Source organism: Marmota marmota, unplaced genomic scaffold (genome assembly GCF_001458135.2).
Source record: "Marmota marmota marmota unplaced genomic scaffold, marMar, whole genome shotgun sequence".
Lineage (NCBI taxonomy): Eukaryota > Metazoa > Chordata > Mammalia > Rodentia > Sciuridae > Marmota > Marmota marmota.
The window spans coordinates 373,108-395,553 of NW_026000224.1; the positions used below are offsets into that span (position 1 = coordinate 373,108).

General features: G+C 52.8%; 1 protein-coding gene across 2 annotated transcripts; it reads left to right on the forward strand.

Annotated features, from left to right (window-relative positions):
* Nucleotides 1–1,964: 1,964 nt before the first annotated feature.
* On the forward strand, nucleotides 1,965–20,594 carry Xkr5 (XK related 5). Of its 2 annotated transcripts, none has more exons than XM_015504653.2 (7): nucleotides 1,965–2,037; nucleotides 4,175–4,358; nucleotides 9,807–9,991; nucleotides 10,835–11,044; nucleotides 12,501–12,670; nucleotides 15,734–15,845; nucleotides 19,041–20,594. In XM_015504653.2, the coding sequence occupies exons 1-7, from the start codon at nucleotides 1,980–1,982 to the stop codon at nucleotides 20,186–20,188; spliced, it is 2,067 nt and encodes a 688-aa protein (XP_015360139.1). In that variant the 5' UTR covers nucleotides 1,965–1,979; the 3' UTR covers nucleotides 20,189–20,594. The 2 variants fall into 2 exon arrangements, with proteins under 2 accessions (XP_015360139.1, XP_048648774.1); XM_048792817.1 differs by lacking the exon at nucleotides 1,965–2,037 and adding an exon at nucleotides 2,787–3,357.
* Nucleotides 20,595–22,446: the final 1,852 nt, after the last annotated feature.

Below are 22,446 nucleotides of genomic sequence, written 5' to 3' on the forward strand. Positions count from 1 at the left end.
GGCTCTACACTCCCACCCAGCACGGGGGCCACCTCGTGCTCTAGACGAACCCTGGAGTATCATCCAAGTTCATGATTTTAATCTAACTAAAGCAATAATGTGATTACATTGCGCTTTGCATTTCTCAAAATATTAATGATTTGAGCATTATTTCAATTCTCTTTGGTTTTGGATTATGTTTTCTTTAGTAAATTGGGCCTTTTCAGGTTTTTCTTTTCTATGAATTACCTCTTCCCATTTCTCCAATAAATTGCTTATTGCAATTTTTATCAGGATTAGTACCACATTGTACTGGTCAAAGCAAATCCAAGACCAGCCAGATTCAAGAATTAAGAAGCAGCTCCACTCCTTGGCTGGGAGGTGCACAGAAAGAGGGGAGAAGCAGAGGGGTGGACAGGGGTGGGGACTTACACCCTAGAAACATCCATTTCTCTAGCTTCCAAGAGATTTCCACAAGACACCGCCACCTTCTCTCCCTGCCCACTTGCTTAACCTCACGGCTGTGATTTGGGATGGGAGTCACTGTAACCAGAATCCTTGGCTGAAAGCCCTGGCCCCAGGGGTCCCAATAGACCAGCTCAGCCACCAGCCCCAACATGCCAAGGAGACAGCAATGATGAGGAACAGGATCAGTGACCAAAGATCTATCTTCAAGGGGCTGGAGGTGTTGCAGAAAAGGGGAACAAAGGCCCGGACTGGGGGCTTGCCTGGCTGCAGGGTTCCCACAGCCTGTGGAGTGGGTGGTCCTGGCCAGGGACTGGTCAGGCTGATCCTTGTCTGGGGACTGGCTCATGAAGCTCTGGGCAGGTCACAGTGGCTTGAGGGGGACATGGTTCCCATGTGAGAAGGCAGGTTTTGGGGGCAGGAAGCAGCCTCAGTGTCCTCGTGGGGTAACTGCTCCCACTTAGGGAGCCACTGCTTGGAAGTAATTTTGACTCCTGGACCAGGCCTATTGTTCCTGTAATCCAAGGTGACTGCAGAAGAAAGTGGCTCAGGGAAAAAAGCTGAGTCAAGGGCAGTCACAGAGGGAAGTTGGAGGTGGTTAGGTAGCAACTCAGCCCTTTCTCTGTGACTTTTTTTCTGCTTCTCTTTCCAAAACCCTTCCATTTGCTTCAAGGCCAAAGACAATGATCTTAGCTCTCACTCAAACTGCTGCTGTCCCAAGGCAAAGCCTCACCATCCAGCTTTTAAATCATTAGATTTCTTAACATAGGAAATGTAGGACACATGTGTGTTCCTCCAGTAATACCTAGGGTTTGGAGAGAAAATTTTTCTAAAATTGAAATGCTGACAGAGGTACAGAACATCACACGGATCTCTCACCAACCAAGAAGAGCCTTTATTCCTCATCCTAATTTCTGTACGTGATTTCAACTTTATATTCATATTCTAGTGCATGACAGTACTGCTTCCACGTGCATGCGGCCACATAGTCCCTTTGAGAGGAAAACTGGAAAGGGGTTGAGAGTGAATATAAGGTGGGAGGTAGGCAAGAGCGAACAGGGCAATGAGGTTTTGAGAGAAGTGAAACTGAAGGACGGAAGGGGAGAGCTTCTGTGAGCAGAGGCTGGGAAGGACTTGGAGGTGAGATGCCACGGAACGCGCCCTGCGTTTTTCTGGCCACATAATTGTAAGATTTCAAAGATCCAATTAACGATTCTAATTCAGTTCCTTCCCGCCCCTCTCCCGGACTTGCTTTCAGCAGCACCCCAGGGCCAGGACCCACGAAAAGGGCACTTCTCCTTACGTCCAGATCAAGGGGCCAGACGTAAACGGGACTTCCCCACTGGGAATCTGTCCTCCTCCCTCCTTCCCTCCCTCCCCTGCTAGCAACTTGGCATAAACCAGAACCAGCCCCCGTGCGCCCAACTGCTCTGGCCGAAATGCCTCCCGCAGTCGGGCCTCAGGCCGGAAACCTCCCCGACTAGGGGCGTCTGACAGGGGAAGGGGCGGGCGCAGGCGGCGGGGCAGGCTGGAGGATGCACGCGGGGCTCCTGGGGCTCTCCGCCCTGCTGCAGGCGGCGGAGCAGAGCGCGCGTGAGTGCAGCGCAGCCCGCGGCTGGCGCCGGCGGGTGCTCCCTCCACCACCCTCACCCCACCCCCGCCCGCTGGGGCAGCATGCAGAGCGCTGCGCGCGGGTGCTTGCATGCTGGCTCTCCTCCCAGCTTGCGGAGCACGCCCGCCAATCCTTAGTGGGCGCTCAGGGTTGCAAGAGCCCTCGCGGATGCCTAACCCCCCGCCGGTGCTCGAGAGCGCTCAGGAATGCACGATCCCCCGGCGGTTGCATGAATTTCCACCCCTCCCCCCCACCCATGCATGACCCCTTCCGCGGATCCAGGGGTCGCCCACGGATGGGGGATTCCCCCGCCGGAAAAGGCGGACTGGCATCCCGCCCTCCCTCCAGAATTCTTATTCCACGCGCTTGGCAAAGTGCTGTGGTGCGAGATGCGCCCCGCCTCTCCCCATCGCCCCGGCCGGCCTGAAGCGAGGAGGCCGCTCGGGAGCCGAGGGCTTGGGGGACCCAGGGCCTGAAGGACAGTGGTTCCCACTGGGGTTTGGGGTGGGGCAGACGAGACTGCCGGGGAACCCAACCGCCGAGTGAAGGCAAAGCAAAACCGCCATACTTTTCGCGCCCTTCGCGTTTGAACGTGTAACTCTTTCGGTGCCGGAGAGGAGTGTCTCCGCCCACTTCCGCCACGCCTCCGGTTCTCAGACTTCCGAGCCCGCCTCTGGGGAGCGGGACCGTGGCCTTAGGGAGGCTCCAGGATCAAGAAGGTTCCGCGCCCGCTACCATCACGCACGCCTTCGGGACCCGCCGGGCGCTGACTCGAAATTTTCTCTCTGATCTGCGCCGCGGTTCCTCGCCGGTCCCCGGGCGCACCCGCTGCGCTTTCTCCAAGTGGCGCTGGAGGAGCCGGGGTGGGGTCCTACCCAAGCACTCCCAATTCCTGCCCTGCGGCAGGGGAGGGCTAAAACCGGACGGGCAGGCCCTGGTTGGCGGTGTGTGGCGGGACGCGCAGGCGGTTAGACCGCTGGACAGAGCCCAGGGCCCAGACGCCTCTGCTGGGGCTGCACGACTCCCAGCTGTTCCTCCGGGCAGTGCATTTGCCACCGAAATTCATGGCTTGTGCTCATAGACCCACTTTAAACTTTAATACTGTAAAATCCAAGTAACAGTGATTTAAAAGAGTTACTGGGCATCCCCGTGTCCACCAGCGCTGCTGCCTCCATTACCAGCCTCATAGGATCCTCAGCCGCGGTGGGGAGGTGCTGACGTTTGCACTGACCGTGAGGGCCCCACTGCACAGGTGGAGGAGGCTGCCTCACCGAATTAGCTGGGAGGATAAAGGCCAGCAGGTGGGCAGCAGTGCAGGGTGACTGAGGACCCTGTGGGGAGGGGAGTGCTGATCCTCTGCACCATGTCCCAGAGAGGAGGCGGCACACTTAGAGCACATCCTAGCTGCCAGGTACTTGGTACACGTAGCTCCTTGTAACAGGGAGGTGCCCCAGAGAGGCCTGTCACCTTTCTGCCTGCCCCTGTTGCCAGCCAGCTCTGCCAGCTCCCAGGCAGGGTTCTAGCAGAGTCTTGCTGGCGGTGGGGACACCGTGTTGATTGGTTAGGTTGCTTGGTTTTGTCTTTTAATGAGATGGAGTGTCGAGTGTATAGACAAGAGGCTGAGGAAAGCAAGTTCATTGTCCTCACAGGTGCCAGAGGCAGGAGGCCACAGAGGGCCCCTGAGGAAGTACAGTGGTCAGGCGGCAGAAGACAGCAGCCACGGTAGAAAGGCCAGGTTGGGGCCTCCTAGACAAGGACCAAGCACAGCGGGGACAGTTTAGGACAGGCTAACATGGATGATTTGTGTGTGTGTTGGGCTCTTTTGACCCCTGGATGCCTGACTCCTGGCACTGAGACGACTAAGGCAGAGCAGTACTGTCTCCTGGGGTGGGGGCCAGACAGAGGAGGGTGGCTCTGGGTTGGGCAGTCTGCATGTCACAGGCATGCTCTTGGAGGTGCCCTGTGCTACCTCTAAGAGAAGCAGTCTCTTCCCACCCAAGAGACTTTGTAAGATTTCAGAGCATTGTAACATCCAGAAAACTTGAAAATACTTACAGCCCAGTTACCCAGTCCAGCCCTATCCTTCCATAACCCCTCTGGTTTTTCTCGTCCCTCCAGGCCTCTGTACTGTGGTTTACTACTTCACCACAGGACAGCTTCTCTGGGGATGGCTGGCGTTTTCTGTCCTCCTGCCTGGCTTCCTGGTCCAGGGCCTGAGCTATCTGTGGTTCCGAGAAGATGGGCATCTGGGACGTAGCCTGTTGGTGATGCTGCACCTCCTGCAGCTGGGCGTCTGGAAGCGGTAAGAACAGCCAGCCTCCTTCCACCTCCAGAGCCTGACCAGGTGCAAGAAGGGACTCCTCTGACCTCTGTCCATATGTTCTGTCCTTAAGGTCCTGGAAGTTCAGGATCACACCTCTGCTTGAGACTGACATCCCCTCATCCAGCATCTCTAACACCAGGGCCCCCTCCTAGATGCATCTGTAACCTTTAGAAAGCTTTTTCTTCTCTTCAGCCAAATTCTGTCTTCATGTTGTGTCCATCCTTTGGTCAACCTTTGGAGCCACGTAAAGCTGCTCATGGCAGCTCTGTTTGAACACCTATTATCTTAGTCCAGGAAGGTGACATAGTTGAGTTAGCCACAGGCTAGACAGTGAACACCCCCATACCCTCACACCCCACAGCAGCATCTGTTCAAGCTTTTGTGAAAGGAAGAAGTCATCTGCGAGCCAGAAACAGTGTTTTTGCCACAGAAAAGCTGCCAGAGATGTACCTAGTGCTGTGGGCTGACCTGTGGTCCACAGGCCACCTCTGAGGCAAGGTGTGGCTTCTCCCAGGAGCACCTGGAAACAGGGAGTTGTCAGAGAGATGTGGCAGTGAGTTTGCACAAATGTGCACTTCAGCTCTCAGCAGCCTCAATGATCCCATAGGGCTGAAGGGACTTTTTGTAAAGGAGAAGAATTCAGGGATCAGGTTGGTGAAGCCTGTAGTTCAGTGTTTATCAAGGCCATGAGAGTTCGAGAGTTCCAAGTGTATTGAAGGAGCCCTTGCCAAGTGTTGCTCTCTGTTCTGAGGGTTTGTGCTGTCACAGTCACTGTCCCTAGGACTTTCTCACAAGGCCCTGAAACAAGTATGTGGCGGGTTCACAGGTGGGAGCCCCATGTCCAGAGAGAACATGGGCATGGCATGCTGCCTGCCCCACCCCTAGGACCTTCAGGCCAGAGTAGAAGGTGCTCCTGAGAAAGACATGGGGCAGCCACCACAACGTCACAGGCCGCAGTCGGCCGTCTGTGTCAGCAGGCACCACAAACACACCCACAGCCACCACAGAGGCTCCCCAGCTGGGCCTGCATGTGCCAGAGTGCCGGGGAGGACTGAACACCGAGGACTGGGAGGCAGCAGAGAATCTTTTGCCTGAACTTGGGGCCTGCAGCCTCTTCTGAGCACTGCCTAGCATCTCCTACCCTCCCTAATCAGCCTGGCCTCAAAATGAGAGCAGGAGGGCCGCGGGCCTCTTCCTGACCTCAGCCATCATAGTCATCAAGAATGAGACCTCAGGGGCAAGTGACCTATCGAGAAACTGAGCCAGGCTTTCCTAAGCAAATGTTTGATAGCCTGAGAAGTTGACTTGTCCTGTAGTTGCTAAGGAGAAGCCTTCCGAGTAATTGTCAGGTGGATGTGCCTTCTGAGACTCTGGGCAGCCTCAGGCCCACCTCATCTAGAGCCTTCTTCAGAGGTGGGGATGCAAGAGGCCCAGGGCATGTCCAGATTCTTGGTACTGGTATTTGACAGTGGACTCCATCCTCTTTTCTTCCCCTGGGCTCTCAGAACCTCCATAAGCACACTGATATTCTGGTATATACTGAAAATTAGCATGGGTAAGTGAAGAGAGATGCAAAAATTAGGAGCTAGGAAAGACAACTAGTCACGTGTATCTGATCATTATAAAGAAGTGAAGGTAACCAAAGAAATTTACACATAATTTAAAAGAACACAAAAAAATTTTAAAAGGGGGGGTTGAGCGAATAAAAAGAAACAATAAAAGCCAGAAAAGGGGGCAGAATATTAGAACATGATCAAGCCAGAGTGGGCAGTTTGTATAACAAGCCACAAATTTGGTTCTAACTTCATGACAGTATAAGCATAAGAAACTACCCAGCTTACAAGTTTTCTGAGATTACAAATTAGCCAAAACACAGAAATCTACTTCCTTAGTAGGGAGATTTGAAAATAGAAATAAGAATCTTTTCCTTATTCTGAAGCTAGCACTTTCAGCTGTCACAAAGAAAACATGATAAAAGTAGTCTTTTAAAGCAAATCGTTTTTTTAAAATCACAGTTTGGTAAGTCACCTGTAGGGGGAGCCAAAACAGTGGTATTTTGCACAATCCTGAGTTGGATCCCAGTGGCCCACAGGAAGTGATTCCATAAGGAAATGCAGAGGAGCCTTCAAAAACAGAACAATCAATAAAACACAACCAACTTGAGGAAAGTTGCTTATAAAAATTCAGGGCTTTAAAACAAAATTGCTGAATTTTTTTAACACAAAATGATACAAACTATATTCATGTTAAATCTGACTGTTCAAACCTGACATTAGTAGCAGCTTGTTTAAACAAAGAGCTACTTTTTTTCTATTTGGGCTTTTTGTGTCCCTTCTACTACTATATGTCACCAAGATCTTTTTAACAATTTTTAAAGCCTGTCAATTCAATTGAAACTCAGTGTAAGCTGGTAGAAGAGTCCCTAGCTAATTTCCTCAGCATGCATTCTGTGTTAGCACATTTAGAAGTTAAAAGTACTTTAAAAGAAAGAGGCAAATTTTAAGGGCATGTAAGATAAGCTCAGTGTAGATGGGTGGAGACTGAATACTTAAAAAGTACGTAAAACACAGCTCTAGTCAAAACCTTGAGCTGCAGGCTGACAGGGCCAATATCCCCAGGAATGTTACATTGGAGAAAAAAAATCACTTATTCTCCACGTCTTGGGCCCAAGATAGACTACTCTAGTTGTAGTGGGCACATTTTCATGCTTACTTGTTAGTTAGGAAAGACTAGATTGCTGAGAAACTGAATTCTAAAGACAAGTTAGGCTGATGGGTTGTGTTTCCAAGCCTCTGTATGGAGCCTGTGTTCCTAATGCGACCAGGACCCTGGACCGTCATCCACAGGGCTCGGCACGCTTGGTGGGTGACTGTTCATGGTTAGTGACTTGTGTGAGTGCAATCTCTGAGGCTGAGTTGGGAACAGAGCTGAGAGAAGGTTGTCGACAGAGCCCCAAGAGTCAGACTTGCCCTCCACACAGAAGGCAGAGCACTGTCCCTACACCCGCTGAGGTCCGGTCCTGGCGCCTCTGCAGGTTCTGACATCGTGGGAGGGGAGGCGACTCTGACCCAGGAAGCCGCCAGTGTTGCTGCAAAGGCACGGCAGCTGCCAGAAACTTCTGTCTGGGGAGTAGACGTCTGTAGTCAGTATAAGAGGGTGTTCTCTAGAGCAGGGAAAGTACCAGGGTAGAGGGACCTTGGTCGTAGCCTAAGGAGCTTGCAGTTGCAAGCCCTGGGAGAACTGAGACCACCGTGGCAGGCTGTGCCTGGAAGAGCTGCCCTAGCAACAGTCGGCCGAGGCTCTCAGAACCCAGGCCAGAGCAGGTGGGGGCCTGGGTGTGCTGTGGCCAGGACAGATAGGTTGAATCTCAGGACCAGGTAGCCAGATCTCTGCACCTTCCATATCACCCCAGCTTTCCCCAGGGCCCCCAGTGACCTACTGTCACAAAACCTGGGTGGCTGCCCTCCCTCAGGCCGTCCGCATCCTGGAGGGAAGCAGCCTCAGCACACCCGGGAACCTTTCACCATCTGCCCCACCCTCTGTTCCACCAGACTCTTGACAGTTCCCAGACACGGACCCTTCCCACTGCCCCCACATACTCCTTTAGGTTCCCTCCCACCTCAGCTGCCCAACCAGGCCTTGCCATCCTCCCCCCAGAGAGCCCTCCTAGACCTCCTGACCCCCTACCCAGGACTCGGACTCCACCTCCACCCTCACTGCTCATTTTGATGGTTTCTTCCTCAATCCTTTCACGTGTGTTTTCTTTCCAAAACTGAATCATAAGCTTCTAGTGAACATGGTTCATTTTTCTGGTTATATTTTTTGGGGTTTCATATGTTTTTTCTTAACATTAAGTTTGTGTCAGAATCAGAGCTTCAAAGACTCAGTAAGAAATCAGTTCACTCCAGGATTCCAAATCATGAAAAAGGAAAACTGTTTTCCCTAAGCATCTTCCCTAGGCCCTCAGCACTGTAAGTAAAACCCTTTCAAAGGGGACCCCCCACCTTCTGCTTGGACATAGCAGAGCTGGCCAAAGATCAGAGTCTGCCTGTCTGGCAGAGTCTAGGGAGATGCTTGGGAAGCCTTCCCCCGTGGACTTCCAGGGACATTGGCTCTGGCCCAGGGGTTGCTCAACTGTGTCTCTGAACTTGGACAAGACAAGGAGGTTCTGCTCCTAAATGGAGCTGTAGGCACCACTGCCCACACAGCAGGCAAGTGGTCACCTCCCTTCTTGCTGCTATGCATAGAAACCTCATCACCAATGGAAACTCCAAGTCCACTGAACCTCCAAGTGTGACCAGGGAGTGGCATGGTTGTTATATATTCCGTGTGGCCCTTTGGGCAGTTTAGCAGGTGCCCCACACCACATTATAGACAGCTTTCAGAAGATGAGAATATGAGGAAAAGGCTTCTGGGATGGATTTATGGGAAACAGAATGAGAAAAGAGCGTTCTAAGTCCTTTCACTGGTGTTTGACCCTCTTCCAGACCCTAGGAAGGTTACCCAGGTGGGCTGAGCTGAAGTGTCCTTGGGGTCCTGCGCAGCCCGGTGCGACAGACATGTGAGGGGGCTCATCCCTTCTGCTGTTTTCTGTGTCCCCCAGGCTGCTAGCAGCTGTCCATCTGCCTCCAGCTGCCTCTGGTTCCCCATTTGCCTCAGCCTGGTTTCCACGCTCCACCTTGACGACATGCCTTCCCTTTCTCATCTTGCCACCTGACAGCCTGACTCTCCTCCATCCACGTGTGTGTGTGTGTGTGTGTGTGTGTGTGTGTGTGTGCAAGCACGTGAGCATGTGTGCATGTGTGCGGCTTCTCTTTCTCATCCTGGCCCCTAAGCATGAACAGCCCCCCAGCTTCTTGGGTGTCTTAATTTTAGGGCACAAGGTTCTTGTGTGTCACAGTTTTAGGGCACACAAAGCTCTGCACTCCATGAGTGTGAGGATGAGGGTTTTCTCATCTCTCTGGGCTCTAAAGAGATGAGCACACACAGCACCTTGGAGCAGGCAGCTGCTGAAGGAATTGATTCCCATCCCAAGAGGCTCTGGGGCAGGGGAGTCAGTTGGAGTTGCCTTCAAACCTTGCCAGCCTATCCGTCTGGGTTTCCTTGCCCTGTGGCAGCTCTGCTCAGAGAGACCCTCCTGCACTGGGTCCTGGCTCCTCACCTGCCTTCCCCCCCCTCCCAGATGTGGGGAGTCTGTGGCACATAGGCTGGGCCTGGCTGAGCACCAGAACTCAGGGCACACCCATTGGAACTGACATCTCCAGCTTGGAGTCAGCCCAGTGACAGCCTAACTGATGACTTTGGGTGACATTGATGAGTACCTAGGGTATTTCCCAGAATGCTACCTGTCTCTGAATGAAAGAGGTTGTCCTATTGAGTCCTGCCACAGCCTGGCTCCATGTCACCATGCCCCTTGCTCTTCTTTAGGCACTGGGACACTACATCAATTGCTCTGTCAAAGGCAGAGGAGGCTCCCCACTGGGGACAGCTGTGGCTGCAGGAGGCTGACCTGTCAGCGCTCCGGCTCCTGGAGGCCCTGCTGCAGACGGGGCCCCACCTGCTGCTCCAGACATATGTTTTTCTAGCCTCAGACTTCACAGATGTTGTGCCAGGTGAGTACCTCTTGCTGCAGAGCTCAGACTGTCAACTTCCCAAGGGGGACATGAACATGTGACTGGTTGGCAAAACCCTCCCATCTGAGACTTCCCCTGCCTGGGAGAATGAGGGCATCCTGTGCTCACTAGCCCGTAGGGGACTACAGTTGGCTTTGCTTGGGGCAATGCATTCTCAGTGAGCTGGCTCTCCTCGGGGGTTAGGCTGTAAGATCAGACCAGAAGATAGAAATTGTGCACTTAAGATGACCCTGAAAATACCCCAGGAAGAACTGGTTCTCAGCGAGATTAATGCTCCGTCTTCCCTGTGTCCTTAGTCACTAGAATAACTCCTAATGCAGCCAGAGCTGACTCCAGAGCCTCATGGAAACCACAACTCAGATCCCAGCCGATGCACATTTCCATCTCCTGCATCCACAATCTCTCCTTCCCTCCCTCCCCCTCCTGTCCATAAACCAAATGCTCAGAAGACAGGACTGTATCATTCTTCCATGCATCTTCATCGAAGGGCCTGATGCCATTTATGTTCTGATTATAGTTTTTTTTTATTAAATCTCCTTCACATGATCCAGTGATCGAGCAGCAAAACACCTGGGAAGGAACCACATTCATCATCTTCCAGGATCTGCTTTGTTCTAAACAGAACTTAGACCAGAGGATTTGGACCTGGGGCTGGGAAGTCTTTATGTTGTTACGTTTCCGCCTTCAAGGGGCTTGGTCAGTGGTGTCCCCTGTAGAGCTGGGTTTTAATGAGAGGTTATATGTCCCATTAAAGCAATGAACCTTCAACAGTGGCTGTTTGGAGCCTGTGGGGAATGTTCTGTCTGTTTGCTTCCCTTTCAGGAGTCAGTGCCCTGCTCTCCTGGTCCTCACTGTCCTGGGCCCTGGTGTCCTACACCCACTTCCTGGGTGTCCTGAAGCCAGGCCACCGCGTCATGCCATGGGCTGCCCTCTTCTGCCAGCAGCTCTGGCGGATGGGCATGCTGGGGACCCGCGTCCTGAGTCTGGCTCTGTTCTGCAGAGCTTACCGCGTTTGGGTCCTGGTGGTTGGAGGTAAGCAGATCTCACGCTCTGGTCATCTACTGCTGTGTAACACCGCACCGCAGAGCAGTATGTCTTAGAAATACTGTTGATGATCATGAGCCCCAGGTCTGGGGCTGGCTTGGCTGGGCCGGTGGCTCCTGCTTAGGAGTCGCCTGTGGTTGCAGCAGGAGAGCAGGCATCTGGGTTCACAGGGAGGCTGGAGCGGGCTGCGTGCACACATGGCCTTGCTCTTCCACAAAGTAGCCTGGACTCACCCTTGGCAGCTAGAATTCCAAGACAGGAAGTGGGACCTGCCAGTCCTCTTAAAAGCTAGGCCTAGAACTGGCTCAGTATTGCTTCCGCTGGGCTCTGCTGGTCTGAGCAGCCACAGGCAGCCCAGATCCCCCTGCGTGGAGACGCAGACCCCAGCTCCCAGAGGGCTGTGGAGTGGGAAGGAGGGCATGCAGCTCGCTCTGGAGAGACCTCGCCATAGCTTACATATCCCAGCCTCGAAAGTCCTAGGGACCCCCAGGGCATAGACACCATTCTACATCCCAGACTAAAATCTTTCCCTAGAAAAACTGCCATTCAAACAGGAGGGAGGTCTGGGGTCCCATTGCCCTGACCCAGTTCAAAAATATACAAGTTATGAGAAGCTGCTTATAGTCTCTGAAAGTGCTCTGACATTGTCTCTGTCTGAAACGAGACAGCTCTTCAGAACCCCAGCCCTCTGTCCAGGGCACACAGAGATGCACAGTGATGACAGGGAGTCTCTCTGGCCTTGCACACTCCTGAATGGGGTCTGTGTGTCTCTGCCAAGGACAGCAGTCTCCTCTGGTCATCAGTGAATACACTCTGCAAGAAAGAACAGTGTACTCTTGTTTTAAGGGAACTGGAGACATTGAGAGATATTTGGCCCTTGGGCCCAGAACAAACATTTGATACAGTTATTGGTGGGGGGGGGGGAACTTGCTCCAAAAGAGAAATTAACGATGTTTTTATTCATCCTTTTAAAAACTCGGCTTTAACTCTAGAAGGATATTACTCATCTTAAAATATAGGCATAAAAACTATAGCTGGACCACATAGAATCCTTCCCTGTGGGTATGGAGGGTTTTGGCTCATGTAGTAACAATTTTAAAATAGTAGAGTCGATTTTGTAACTGCCTCCTTAAAAACTTTCTGGAACCCAAGGTAGGGGTACGTAACATCTGACATGTGCCATTGAGGGCAGCAGCTCGTCTTTGTTCCCGAGTCTCCAGACTAGGCCAGTGCCCTTTGGGAGGCTCGAGAGGTGATAGGTGCAGAGCTGGACTGGCCGGTTTGCCGCTCCTCCACTCTCTTCTGGATTCTGGTGTCTGTTCTTGGATGCTGGGGCAAGTGCAGCCCAAGCAGAGAGGGAGGTTTCCAGGCCGTGCTTCTGTGTTCTTGCCCCCTCCCCCACCTCCCCCCAGGACCCTGACCACCACCGCTCACCTCTCCCCAGGTGCCCACTGGCTGGTGATGACGTTCTGGCTCGTAGCCCAGCAGAGTGACATCATCGACAGCACCTGCCACTGGCGACTCTTCAACCTGCTGGCGGGGGCCGTGTATATCCTCTGCTACCTCGACTTCTGGGACAGCCCTTCCAGAAGGAGGATGGCCAGCTTCTACTCGGCAAGTGCGATGGGGGCACTCTTTCATCCCGGCTCTCCCAGAATGTGTGTGGCCTGTAGTGTGTGTGTGTGTCTGTGTGCACAGGAGCGTGAGTGTGCACACAGCTATGAAAGAAGGACTGGCATGGTTTACAGGAAAATTCTAAAAGGAATTAGTCTTGAATGGAGTCGACGGGCTGTGAAAATACTGAGCCGACGTCCAGGTGCCACCAGAGCATCACTGTGGCAAAGGCGTGTTTGGTGTGTTCTCTGCTGTCTGCTGAGGGTCCCTGCAGGTCCTTGTCCCACAAAACAGCCTTGGTCATCACCTCAGTCTTTACCAGGTGTTTATCACCGAGTTCCAGATGCGGTCCTACCTATGGTGACAATCTCAAAGGTGGCCTGATGTCAGTCTTCAGGTTGCTTCTATTCCAGAAGAAATTTCTACCCATTTTTTAAAAGAATTCATATTAGTAAGTTCACATGATAGTAAGGCAGAATATGGGCAAGGCAGGAGAGAAAAACCTGGAGGACCTAGCAGCATGGCTTCCCATTGGTGGCCAGAAGGTGAAGGTTGAGCTGCACTGTGAAGAGCAGAGACAATATGGCCCAGGGGGCAGGCCCCAGGTTTCAAAGGCTAACGAGTGACTGAACCCCAGCCCTGCTGGTCACGACCCAGAACTCAGATCCTCGCAGCCTTTTCCACCTGTCCCTCAGTGTTCCTGTGACAAGCAAGACCCATCTACTTTCCAAGGGCCTTATGAAGAGCAAACTACAGGTAGCATAAGTAGCTTGGCACAAAGTGACCGATAAATGGAGGCGAGACGCGTGACAGACGTCACAAGCCTTAGCAGGCAAACTCCAGGGGGGTACACATTCAAAAGGAAATACGGTTAAAAAAGATGGTGAGACACCAACAGAGCCGGTAACAACTATAAGGAAAATACAGATGATGACCACCCAGCTTCCCAAGGGGGCCTCAGACCTCCAGGAGCCTGAGCCAACTGGGTCCTGGTGATGGAGCTGGGGCCCTCCCAGAAACTGAGGCAGCACCAAGACCCCCTCTTCAAACCCCAGTTCTTGCAATTGAGTCAGAAAGATTGCAGACATGTCACCCAGAGTAACAAGAATGTTTAATGAAGGAATAGGAAAGCAGAAGGGGACACTCTCAAGGGAGAGGGTGGGTCCTCTCAGGGAAGACAGGGACTGTGTGCCTCTCCTGAACTCCAGTTTTATTGGGGATCCCAGAGAAGTTTCCAGAGAGTCCTGCCCAGGTCCACCTCTTGACTTTCGACTGACAGCAGGACGGTATCAGACTTTCAGGCCTTCCCTGTCATGGCAACTCTAGGTCACCTTGGCTCATGCTGACCAGCTCTAGTTGAATTCTTAACCACACACAGATCGATTTTCTGGTTAGGAAGAACTTTCCGTATCTCCCAGAGTTCTGGGATCTGGTCACAAAAATCTTCCGGGCTCCTCCCATCAGTATTCTCCTGGGCCTGCATTTCCCCTGCAGTGAACAACAGGTAGTCTGCTGAGGAAGGTGACGTATCCTGTCCACTGAGGAAAAGAATGCATATGGGCGTCAGCACGGAGGGGGAGTGGTTACAGAATTACTCTTACCTTGTGATCCCCCATCCTCATCTGTTCCCTAACAGCCGTGAGGCCCCAGGGGCCATATCCACAGGGCCTTTGAGCCTCTGCACTCCACCGTCCCCCTATTCATTTACTTCTCAGGTGTCCCTCAGGCAAGGATGGTGACGGCTCCACTCCTGGAAGCCCATGTCCCACCCCTAAGCCCCTGGAGAGGGAGGCCCAGGTCAGGCCCAGATATCGTAAGGGCCACAGGCAGAGGATCACAGCACTGAGGTGGAAGGCGCCCAGAGGACCAGTCTGCCTTCCACCAGACTTGTGGACCAACCAGACATCTGTCAGGAGTCAGAGTGAAAGACTCCAGGTTTTCACAGGGGCTGCTGGCAACTCCTTGGGGGCTGCTGAGACCCAGCCCACAACAGCTCCTGAGAGTTTTCAACCCTTGACTTATTTGAGTTTCCCCGAGTTAGGATGAAGCCAGTGAATCACCAGGGCGAATCTTTGGAAGACTTTCTGAGCATGTCAGTGCTATAACTCAGTTTCCTATGTCTTATGGTCAGCAGTAAAGTGTACAGATGGTCCCAACTTCTATTATTTGATTTGCAGTGCAGCAGAGCTGCACCCATGCTGACATTCTGTCACTTTTAATGCACTATTAAGTCACGTGAGACAGTCCACTCTTCCATGTAAGCGGGCTTGGCGCTACCTGACTTTGCCCAAGTGGGGAAGGTCAGTGTTCTAGGCACACTTGGCAGTCTGGGCTGTACTAGGGTATTTGGGAGGTGAGGTACCTCAGACTTATTTCCAACTTAGCAACATTCGATTTACAGTGGGTTTATTGGGTGGTAACCCCATGGTAAATCAAGGACCATCTGTATAATCTTTAATTATGTGCTGTTAATTTACATATTTCAATAAAAATTTACTTTTTATATTTAAAAATTAGAAACAAGTTGACAGGCCAGGCCAGCCTGCAGGCAGGTGCCTTTGGGAGAGCCCACCAGCCACCACCGGTTTCCAGCCAGGGAGATCCCCTCCCCCACTGCCACTGCGTGGTGCAAAACAAATTAACCCTTAAAGGTGCTCCTGTTTACAGGAAATCTCTAGACTTGTTATGAAAGTCTGTGACTCTAGCTTACTGGAGCTCGGTGACACTCTGAGCTCTGCACATGGCTTTCATTATCGTGTTACAATATGAGTCCCTGCCTACACCCAGCCTGGGCGGGAGACAGAGGTGGGAATAAGAGCAGCCCAGCCTGACTGCCCTAGGGAGCCCCCACAGCCGCTCCAGTGTTTGTGACTCTGACATTTTAATGAGCAATGCTAGGAGGCTCTCCCTTGCAGAGAGGTTTCCCTTGAGGATGAGGGTTCTGCTTCTAGGGGCCATTCGGCCTGGGCACCCTGGAGACAGCAAGGAAGAGCTGCAGATCCAGGAAGGGCGCAGTGGCTCTACCTTGTTCTGACAGGTGGTGGCTCTGCCTTGGTCCCACAGGTAATGCTGCTGGAAGACATCATTCTTTTGGTGCTGGCCACTGACTTCCTCCAGGGGGCCTCATGGAGCAGCCTGTGGACCATAGCTGGGGTCTTGTCTGGATTTCTGATAGGTAAGACCCACCGTGGCTGCCTTCTCAACTTGGTTGTCTTGTTTTTACGTTGGACTCAGAGGACAGGAAACTGAGTTCAGAGGTGGTGGGCTAGGGACTGAGGACAGAGCCACTGTGCTGTGGCTGGAGGCCATGCTCCAGGGCCAGAGAAACTGAGATCAGCCCTGTTGTCCTGTCTTGACTGCTGGGAACTCAGGTGAGGCTGGGCCCAGCCCCTTGTAGCCAAAATGCCTCCTGTGCCAGCCCCTCTCCAGGCTCCCATGGGGTTCGGGCGATTTCCCTCTCCTCCCTGTCCTGGCCTGGCCACACCATCCACAGCAGAACAGGGAGCTCCTGCTGGCCACACAGGCACTCTGGTGTCTGTCACATCTGCGCTGGTTGGAGAGAGTTTGCACAGAGGTCTCTAGGAGACTCCACGAGACCAGCAGTTGCTAAGTGGTCTAGCTGCGTCCACCCCAGCTCCATCATGGGCATCAGCACCGTGCTTGGGGGCTTCAGGTATCAGTCAGGCTTAGTGAATGGACAACCTGATGTCACTGCTGTGTCCACGTGTTGACCTTGCCTCCCTGATAGGGGTGAGCTCAGCAGGGGCTTCATCCCTGTACTTGAAGGATGATGCCAGCCTGCCCCCCACCGCCGCCCTGCCAGCTGCTCTTGAGCCTGTGGTGGATTGTCCAGGATGGCCACCACACGTGGCAGTGGCCCCTGCCCAGGATCCCCCACTGTTCACTACAAGCCTTGGTCCTGAGGTCCTGCCTGTGCCCCCCCCCTTCCTGCTCACCTGGTCCTGAGGTCCTGCCACGCCCCATCCCTTCCTCTGCCCACTTGTACTCTGAAGGAGGCACATGGAGGCAACAAGACCACCTGACACCTGGGCCCTCCCCAGAGAGGTGGGCAGCAGGGACCTAGGGCCTTTTTCTTGCTCACAGCTCTGGGAGTGGGCTGGCCTACGAGAGCAGCCGTGACGAGGAAAGAGCAACCTTGACACAAAGCCTCTGAGGTGAGAGACCATTCACAGCACAGAGGAGATTCCCAATACGTGAGCCCCAACCACCTGGGCCTTAAGTCTGCCTCCTCTTCCTCAGAGTCCCGAGTCCTGGCTTGGCAGAGTGGGCGGCTGAGCCAATGCTTGTTCTTCAGATGAACTTTTATTTTCAGATAGTTGTAGTTTTAATCATGCAGAGAGTTCCTGTACCCATCACCCAGTTTCTACCCTGCAAGACTATATCACAGTCTCACAACCAGGACAGAATGTGACATAGCCCAGACAGGAAGACCCTCCCACACCAAAGACCCCCACAGTGCCTACTTCCTCTCACCCCACCACACCCCCAGCTCCTGGCCAGCAACCCACCCTCCTCTTCTGCACATGTACCACTTCAAGGATGTTACGTAAATGCCCTTGTGGTACCAGTTCTGGGTGGTCCTCTTCCCTCACCGGCCCTTTGATGGCTGAGCAGCCTTCCACAGCATGGCAGGACCACAGGTGAACCACCTGCCCACTGAAGGGCATCCGTGTAGTCCTTCATAACGCAGCTTAGCTAGCGGCACTTTCATTTCTAAGCTGCCCGTGTGCGTAGAATGGCCCATCTCAAGAACAGCAGGCTGCCCAGGCAGGTGAGAACCTGCGGCTCCCGGAGGCTCCCGGCCCTGCCAAGCAATCCCTGGGGGGTGGGGCCACGTGGAAGGTGGGATCACGGCGGAGCCAGCCATGAGGACTGACCTCTTTGGCTCAGGGGAAGCACAGCGGAGTCCTATAAGCTCGGGGTGGGAAGACACAGGCAGGGCTCAGCCAGAGTGGGCCTGCCCATCCCTCTCCGCTGAAGGCAGAGCGTGAGCAGGCCTGGCTCACGAGGGGCCTCAGGAATCCTCAGCAGGAATAGATACAAAAAAATGAAAAGGAAAGGAATTTTGTGAGCCAGTTGTTAAATGCAGGCATTATTGAGAATTAACTATATCATGTCTATACTTACAATCAAATACACTATATCAAAACTGATATCACTAAATATGAAACAAAATGGAAAGGAAGAAGGTAGGAAAGGAGGGGAGGGAGATTTATAGACCAAAGAGCTAGAGCTCAGGCTGAAAGTAGACAGTCCCAGCTCACGTTTAGCCCCCACCACCTTTCCTTCTTTATTGAGCACCTCCTGCCTGCCAGCCTGGGACTACAACCCAAAACCAGCAAATGGCATGGCCCTTGAAGAGACTTTTCACTGGATCTGTGTGCTAAGGACTTCTATGACCCCACAGCTTGGTTCGTCTTGGGTCATTCATTGTAAAAGGTGACACTGGGTCCTTCCCAGCAATGTGAGAGTCTGAAGCAGTGTGCAGAAGTTGTGATCAGGGCCTGCTGCAGAGGCCACACCGAGCATGTAGGGATTCTGCCCTTTTTGTCCCTGGTTCGAGCCCTGAGCAGTGGCCCTTGGCCTGAGAGACAGAGGGTCTGGGGCAGAGTCCTGGGGCCCCTTGCAGCTGTCACACTGGCGTGTCCTGGCGCCCTCAGACTCTTCTCCCCAGCCCTTCCGTTTCCTGCGGTTGATAAGGAGCGCCCTGCCCAGCGCTCCTCCAGTGCCACAGGAAGCTGGGCGCTGTGTGGGAGGCTTACTGGAACGCACTGTTAAAGAGATTACCCAGCAGTCAACACTCCTGATCAAAATATACGAAAAAGGCAACAATGTGACCAAGATGTTTGCACACAGAGGAAGCCCGGCTGCTGCTCCTGGAAATTCCTTGATGTGGCTATTCAGGAGCAGGACGGCCTGGGCTGCAGCCCTCCGCCAGCACCAGAGCGCTGTGGCCCCTCCACCCAGGGTGTTGACTGAGAGCTCTTCTAGGCATGTTGCACACTCACACACGTGTGCCCACTCCCACATGCTACACATCCCCGTGCTACACACCCACTACACACATGTACACACATATTCTCACACACAACCCGAGCACTCAGTGGGAGTGTGCTTGAGAGGGAAGACCCAGAATCAGCAGGAGTCAAGCTCTCTTGTTCCAGTTGAAGATGAGCTGCAAATTCTAGAAGCTGCAAACTCCCCCAGAACATGCATTTCTCAGGCTCCAAATAGTCTCACTTTGGATCCCACTGATATTGCTCTACTCAAAATGGCTGGAACCGCAAACCACGAGGCGGCTGCAGGACTTCCAAGAACTTGACCTGGTACTCTCTTTCTGTCTTTTCAGGCAGTGTGTCGCTGGTTATTTATTACAGCCTGCTACACCCCAAATCCACAGACATCTGGCCAGGCTTCGTGAGGATGTGCAGAGGCCCTGCCGGCAGGGACAGCGCAGAGCAGGAGGCCCCACCCCGGACCACGGCTCCAGCAGCCGGAAGGCCTGAGAGCGCAGAGTCCTGCCACGGAGAAAGCTGGGTGCTGGCCAGTGTGGAGAAGGCCCCCAGCCCAGAGCAGGGCCCTCCAGGGGCAGAGACGGGGGACCCAGGCTCCAGGGAGGGGTCCCTCCTGAGCCGCCACCACTGGCTGCTGGTGAAACTTGCCCTAAAAACAGGAAATGTGCCCAAGATCAACGCAGCCCTGGGAGAGGACAGTCCTGGCTGCCCTTGTCCCCCCACATGGGGGTCCAGTCTACACTGCAGTCTGCAGGGGCAGACCCTATGTACCCAGAAAGCCCACCTGTCATCCCCCCATGATGCATCAACCCTAGAGAAAGGCTCCAAATTTGAAGGGACCCCAAAAGCAGAGGTGGACGCCTTGGAAACCTCGAGTTACATCTCTTTTGCCAGTGATCATCAGGACAGTGTGCCCACCCAGAAGCCATCAGCCACACACAGGGAGGACAACCCAAAGGAGAGAGCCAGGGCTGCCCCCAGGGAGCAGGGGAGGACTGCAGGGGGGCAGCTGAGAGGAAGCGAGGGACAGGAGAGCACAACATTGTACTTCAGTGCCACCACGGAAGTGGCCATGTCCTCACACCAAGAGGGCAGCCCCATGACCCTGCTGATGGCCCGCTCCAGGAGGATGCCGGGAGAGAGCAGCCCTGCCCAGCCTCCCTTGCCCCAGCCCGGTGCCAAGTCCTTCCCCCTCACTGTGGCCAACATCAGCCCCATCCTAGGCGCAGGCCCGTGCAGACACTTCCGCCCCAGCCCAGGCCTCCCTGGACCAGCCCCGGGTGGCTCCGAGTGTGGGGAGTGGCAGGAGCCGGCAGAGGCCCTGAGCCATCCTGCTGTAGTTGGCACCCCGAGGCTGTGGCCACAGATGAGCCTGAGATCCGCTGAAGAGCCCCGCCTCACATCCACCCCCAAGTCCGAGCCCATCCAGAGGGACTGCAGCTGCCCGGACACGATGAAGCACGAGGCAAGCTTTTACATCTGACCACAGTCACAGTGAGACAACAGGTCACAAATGGGGCCAGCCACCGGGTGCCATGATGAGAGAAACCACCTCCAACGTCTTCGTCCTTGGACGGGCTTTTCCTCCTCTGGCTCGCCATCTGCCCACCTGAAAAATGAGGGAGCAGGACTGGATGCCCCCTGTACCTCCCGCAAGAACGTCTCCTATGGCGCCTGCACAGGGGACATCCTAGCACAGTGTACCCAGGTGAAGAGGCTCCCAGACTGCTCACCTCCTCCAGTGAGCTGAATGGTCCCCATTTCCCATCTTGGTGGCACTAGGAAACAAAGGTAAAACTCAGTTCTGTTTTACCCTGGGTTCTTTTGTAACTAACTTTTCCTGACACTGAGTGCTTATTAATTTTTTTATTAAATGTATTCCAACTGCATTATTTCTTGGAGTCACACAGCTAGACAATGCAAACTCTGGAAGCAGACAAGAACTACAGTGCCTGGAGTCAACAGAACTGAACCCGCAAACGCCGTTCTGAGATTTCCTCCGCTCTTTGGCAGAGTCTGGATGGTATTTTTCAGTGAAATCCCAGCTCTCCTTCCCGCAGGCCAGCCGGCCAGCAGTTCTTTGTCTGCTTTTGATAACTGCCATTCTGACTGGCGTGAGATGAAACCTGAGAGTAAGGTTTTCCTTGATCTCCAAACACTGCTTCCTCCTCCATTCCACGTGAGACTCAAGTGCATCCAGCGAGGGCTGCCAGCGCGCCCTCGTGACAGTTTCTTCCTCACTCCTCTCTATAGGCTGTCCCTGTGGGTAGGAATTTCCATCGTTTTTCTACGCCTTCCTTCATCGCTGGCTAAGGAAATCCAATCATAAACCCTCTAGAGAAAGGACACGGGGAGGGCTGTGTGCTGTTAGGGTGGGGAGTTTCTCCTCTCCAAGTGTCTCTGGGTCCAGGGACAGCATCAGAGCCCCAAAGAGGACAAGAAGCCAGCCTCGCTTAGGCCAAGACCACACAAACATCAGCAGTGAGCTCACAGGCATCCTCGTCACCAGCCATGGAAGCCAATCAGACACTTCAATGCAACAGTAAACATTAACTATGGGGAGTTTTAAAAGAATGAGTAAGTCATAGTGACAGTCACTGTGCCTCACATCATCCATTTTTTTTCCTCCTCTGCCTAGGTTCTCACCAGCTGAGTGAGAAGAACATGGGCCCCTCAATTCCTCCCATTCATCCTCTGATTCTCAATTCCAGCACGCCTTTAATTTTTTTGAGTTCTAATTAGTTATACATGATAGTAGAAAGCTCTTCAATTCTTTGTACACAAATGGAGAATTTTTCACTTCTCTGGTCATACATGGAGTAACATCGTTCGTGTAGTCATGCATGTACCTAGAGAATGATGTTCGTCTCATTCCACCATCTTTCCTACCCCTTGCCCCCTCCCCATTGCCCCGTCCAAAGTTCCTCCACTTATCTCATGCACACACACCCCCATTATGGATTAGCATCCACTTATTGGAGAAAACATTCAGCCTTTAGTTTTTTTGGGATTGGCTTATTTCACTTAGCATGATGTTCTCCAGCTCCATCCATTTACCTGCAAATTCCATGATTTTATTCTTTTAATGCTGAGTAATATTCCATTGTGGATATATATCACAGTTTCTTTATTCATTCATCTATTGAAGGGCGTCTAGGTTGATTCCACAGTGTAGCTATTGTGAATTGTGCTGCTATAAACATTGATGTGGCTGTGTCCCTGTAGTATGCCGTTTTTAAGTCCTTTGGGGATAAACCCAGGAGTGGCATAGCTGAGTCAAATGGTGGTTCCATTCCAAGTTTTCTAAGGAATCTCCATACTGCTTTCCAGATTGGTTGCACCAATTTGCAGTCCCACCAGCAACGTCTGAGTGTGCCTTTTCCTCCCACATCCTCACCAACAATTATTGTTGCTCGTATTCTTGATAACTGTCATTCTGACTGGCATGAGGTGAAACCTTAGAGTAGTTTTGATTTGCATTTCTCTAATTACTAGAGATGTTGAACATTTTTTTCATATATTTGTTGAAAAAGACCTAGTAATTAGACCAGATAATATGCCTAATAGAAGAAAAACTAGCCCCAAATCTTCTTTATGTTGGATTAGGCCCTGACTTCCTTAACAAGACTCCTAAAGCACAAGAAATAAAACCAAGAATCAATCAATGGAATGGATTCAAATTAAAAAGCTTGTTCTCAGGGGAAAAAAAAGCAACCAATGAGGTGAAGAGAGAGGCAAATT

What these genes read in the sequence shown, in the direction of transcription:
- Xkr5 (XM_015504653.2), top strand. Translation starts at nt 1,980, where the DNA reads ATGCACGCGGGGCTCCTGGGGCTCTCCGCCCTGCTGCAGGCGGCGGAG. An exon ending in CAGCTGGGCGTCTGGAAGCG is followed by an intron (nt 4,359 to 9,806) that starts GTAAGAACAGCC and finishes GCTCTTCTTTAG; the next exon opens with GCACTGGGACACTACATCAA. An exon ending in CTTCACAGATGTTGTGCCAG is followed by an intron (nt 9,992 to 10,834) that starts GTGAGTACCTCT and finishes CTTCCCTTTCAG; the next exon opens with GAGTCAGTGCCCTGCTCTCC.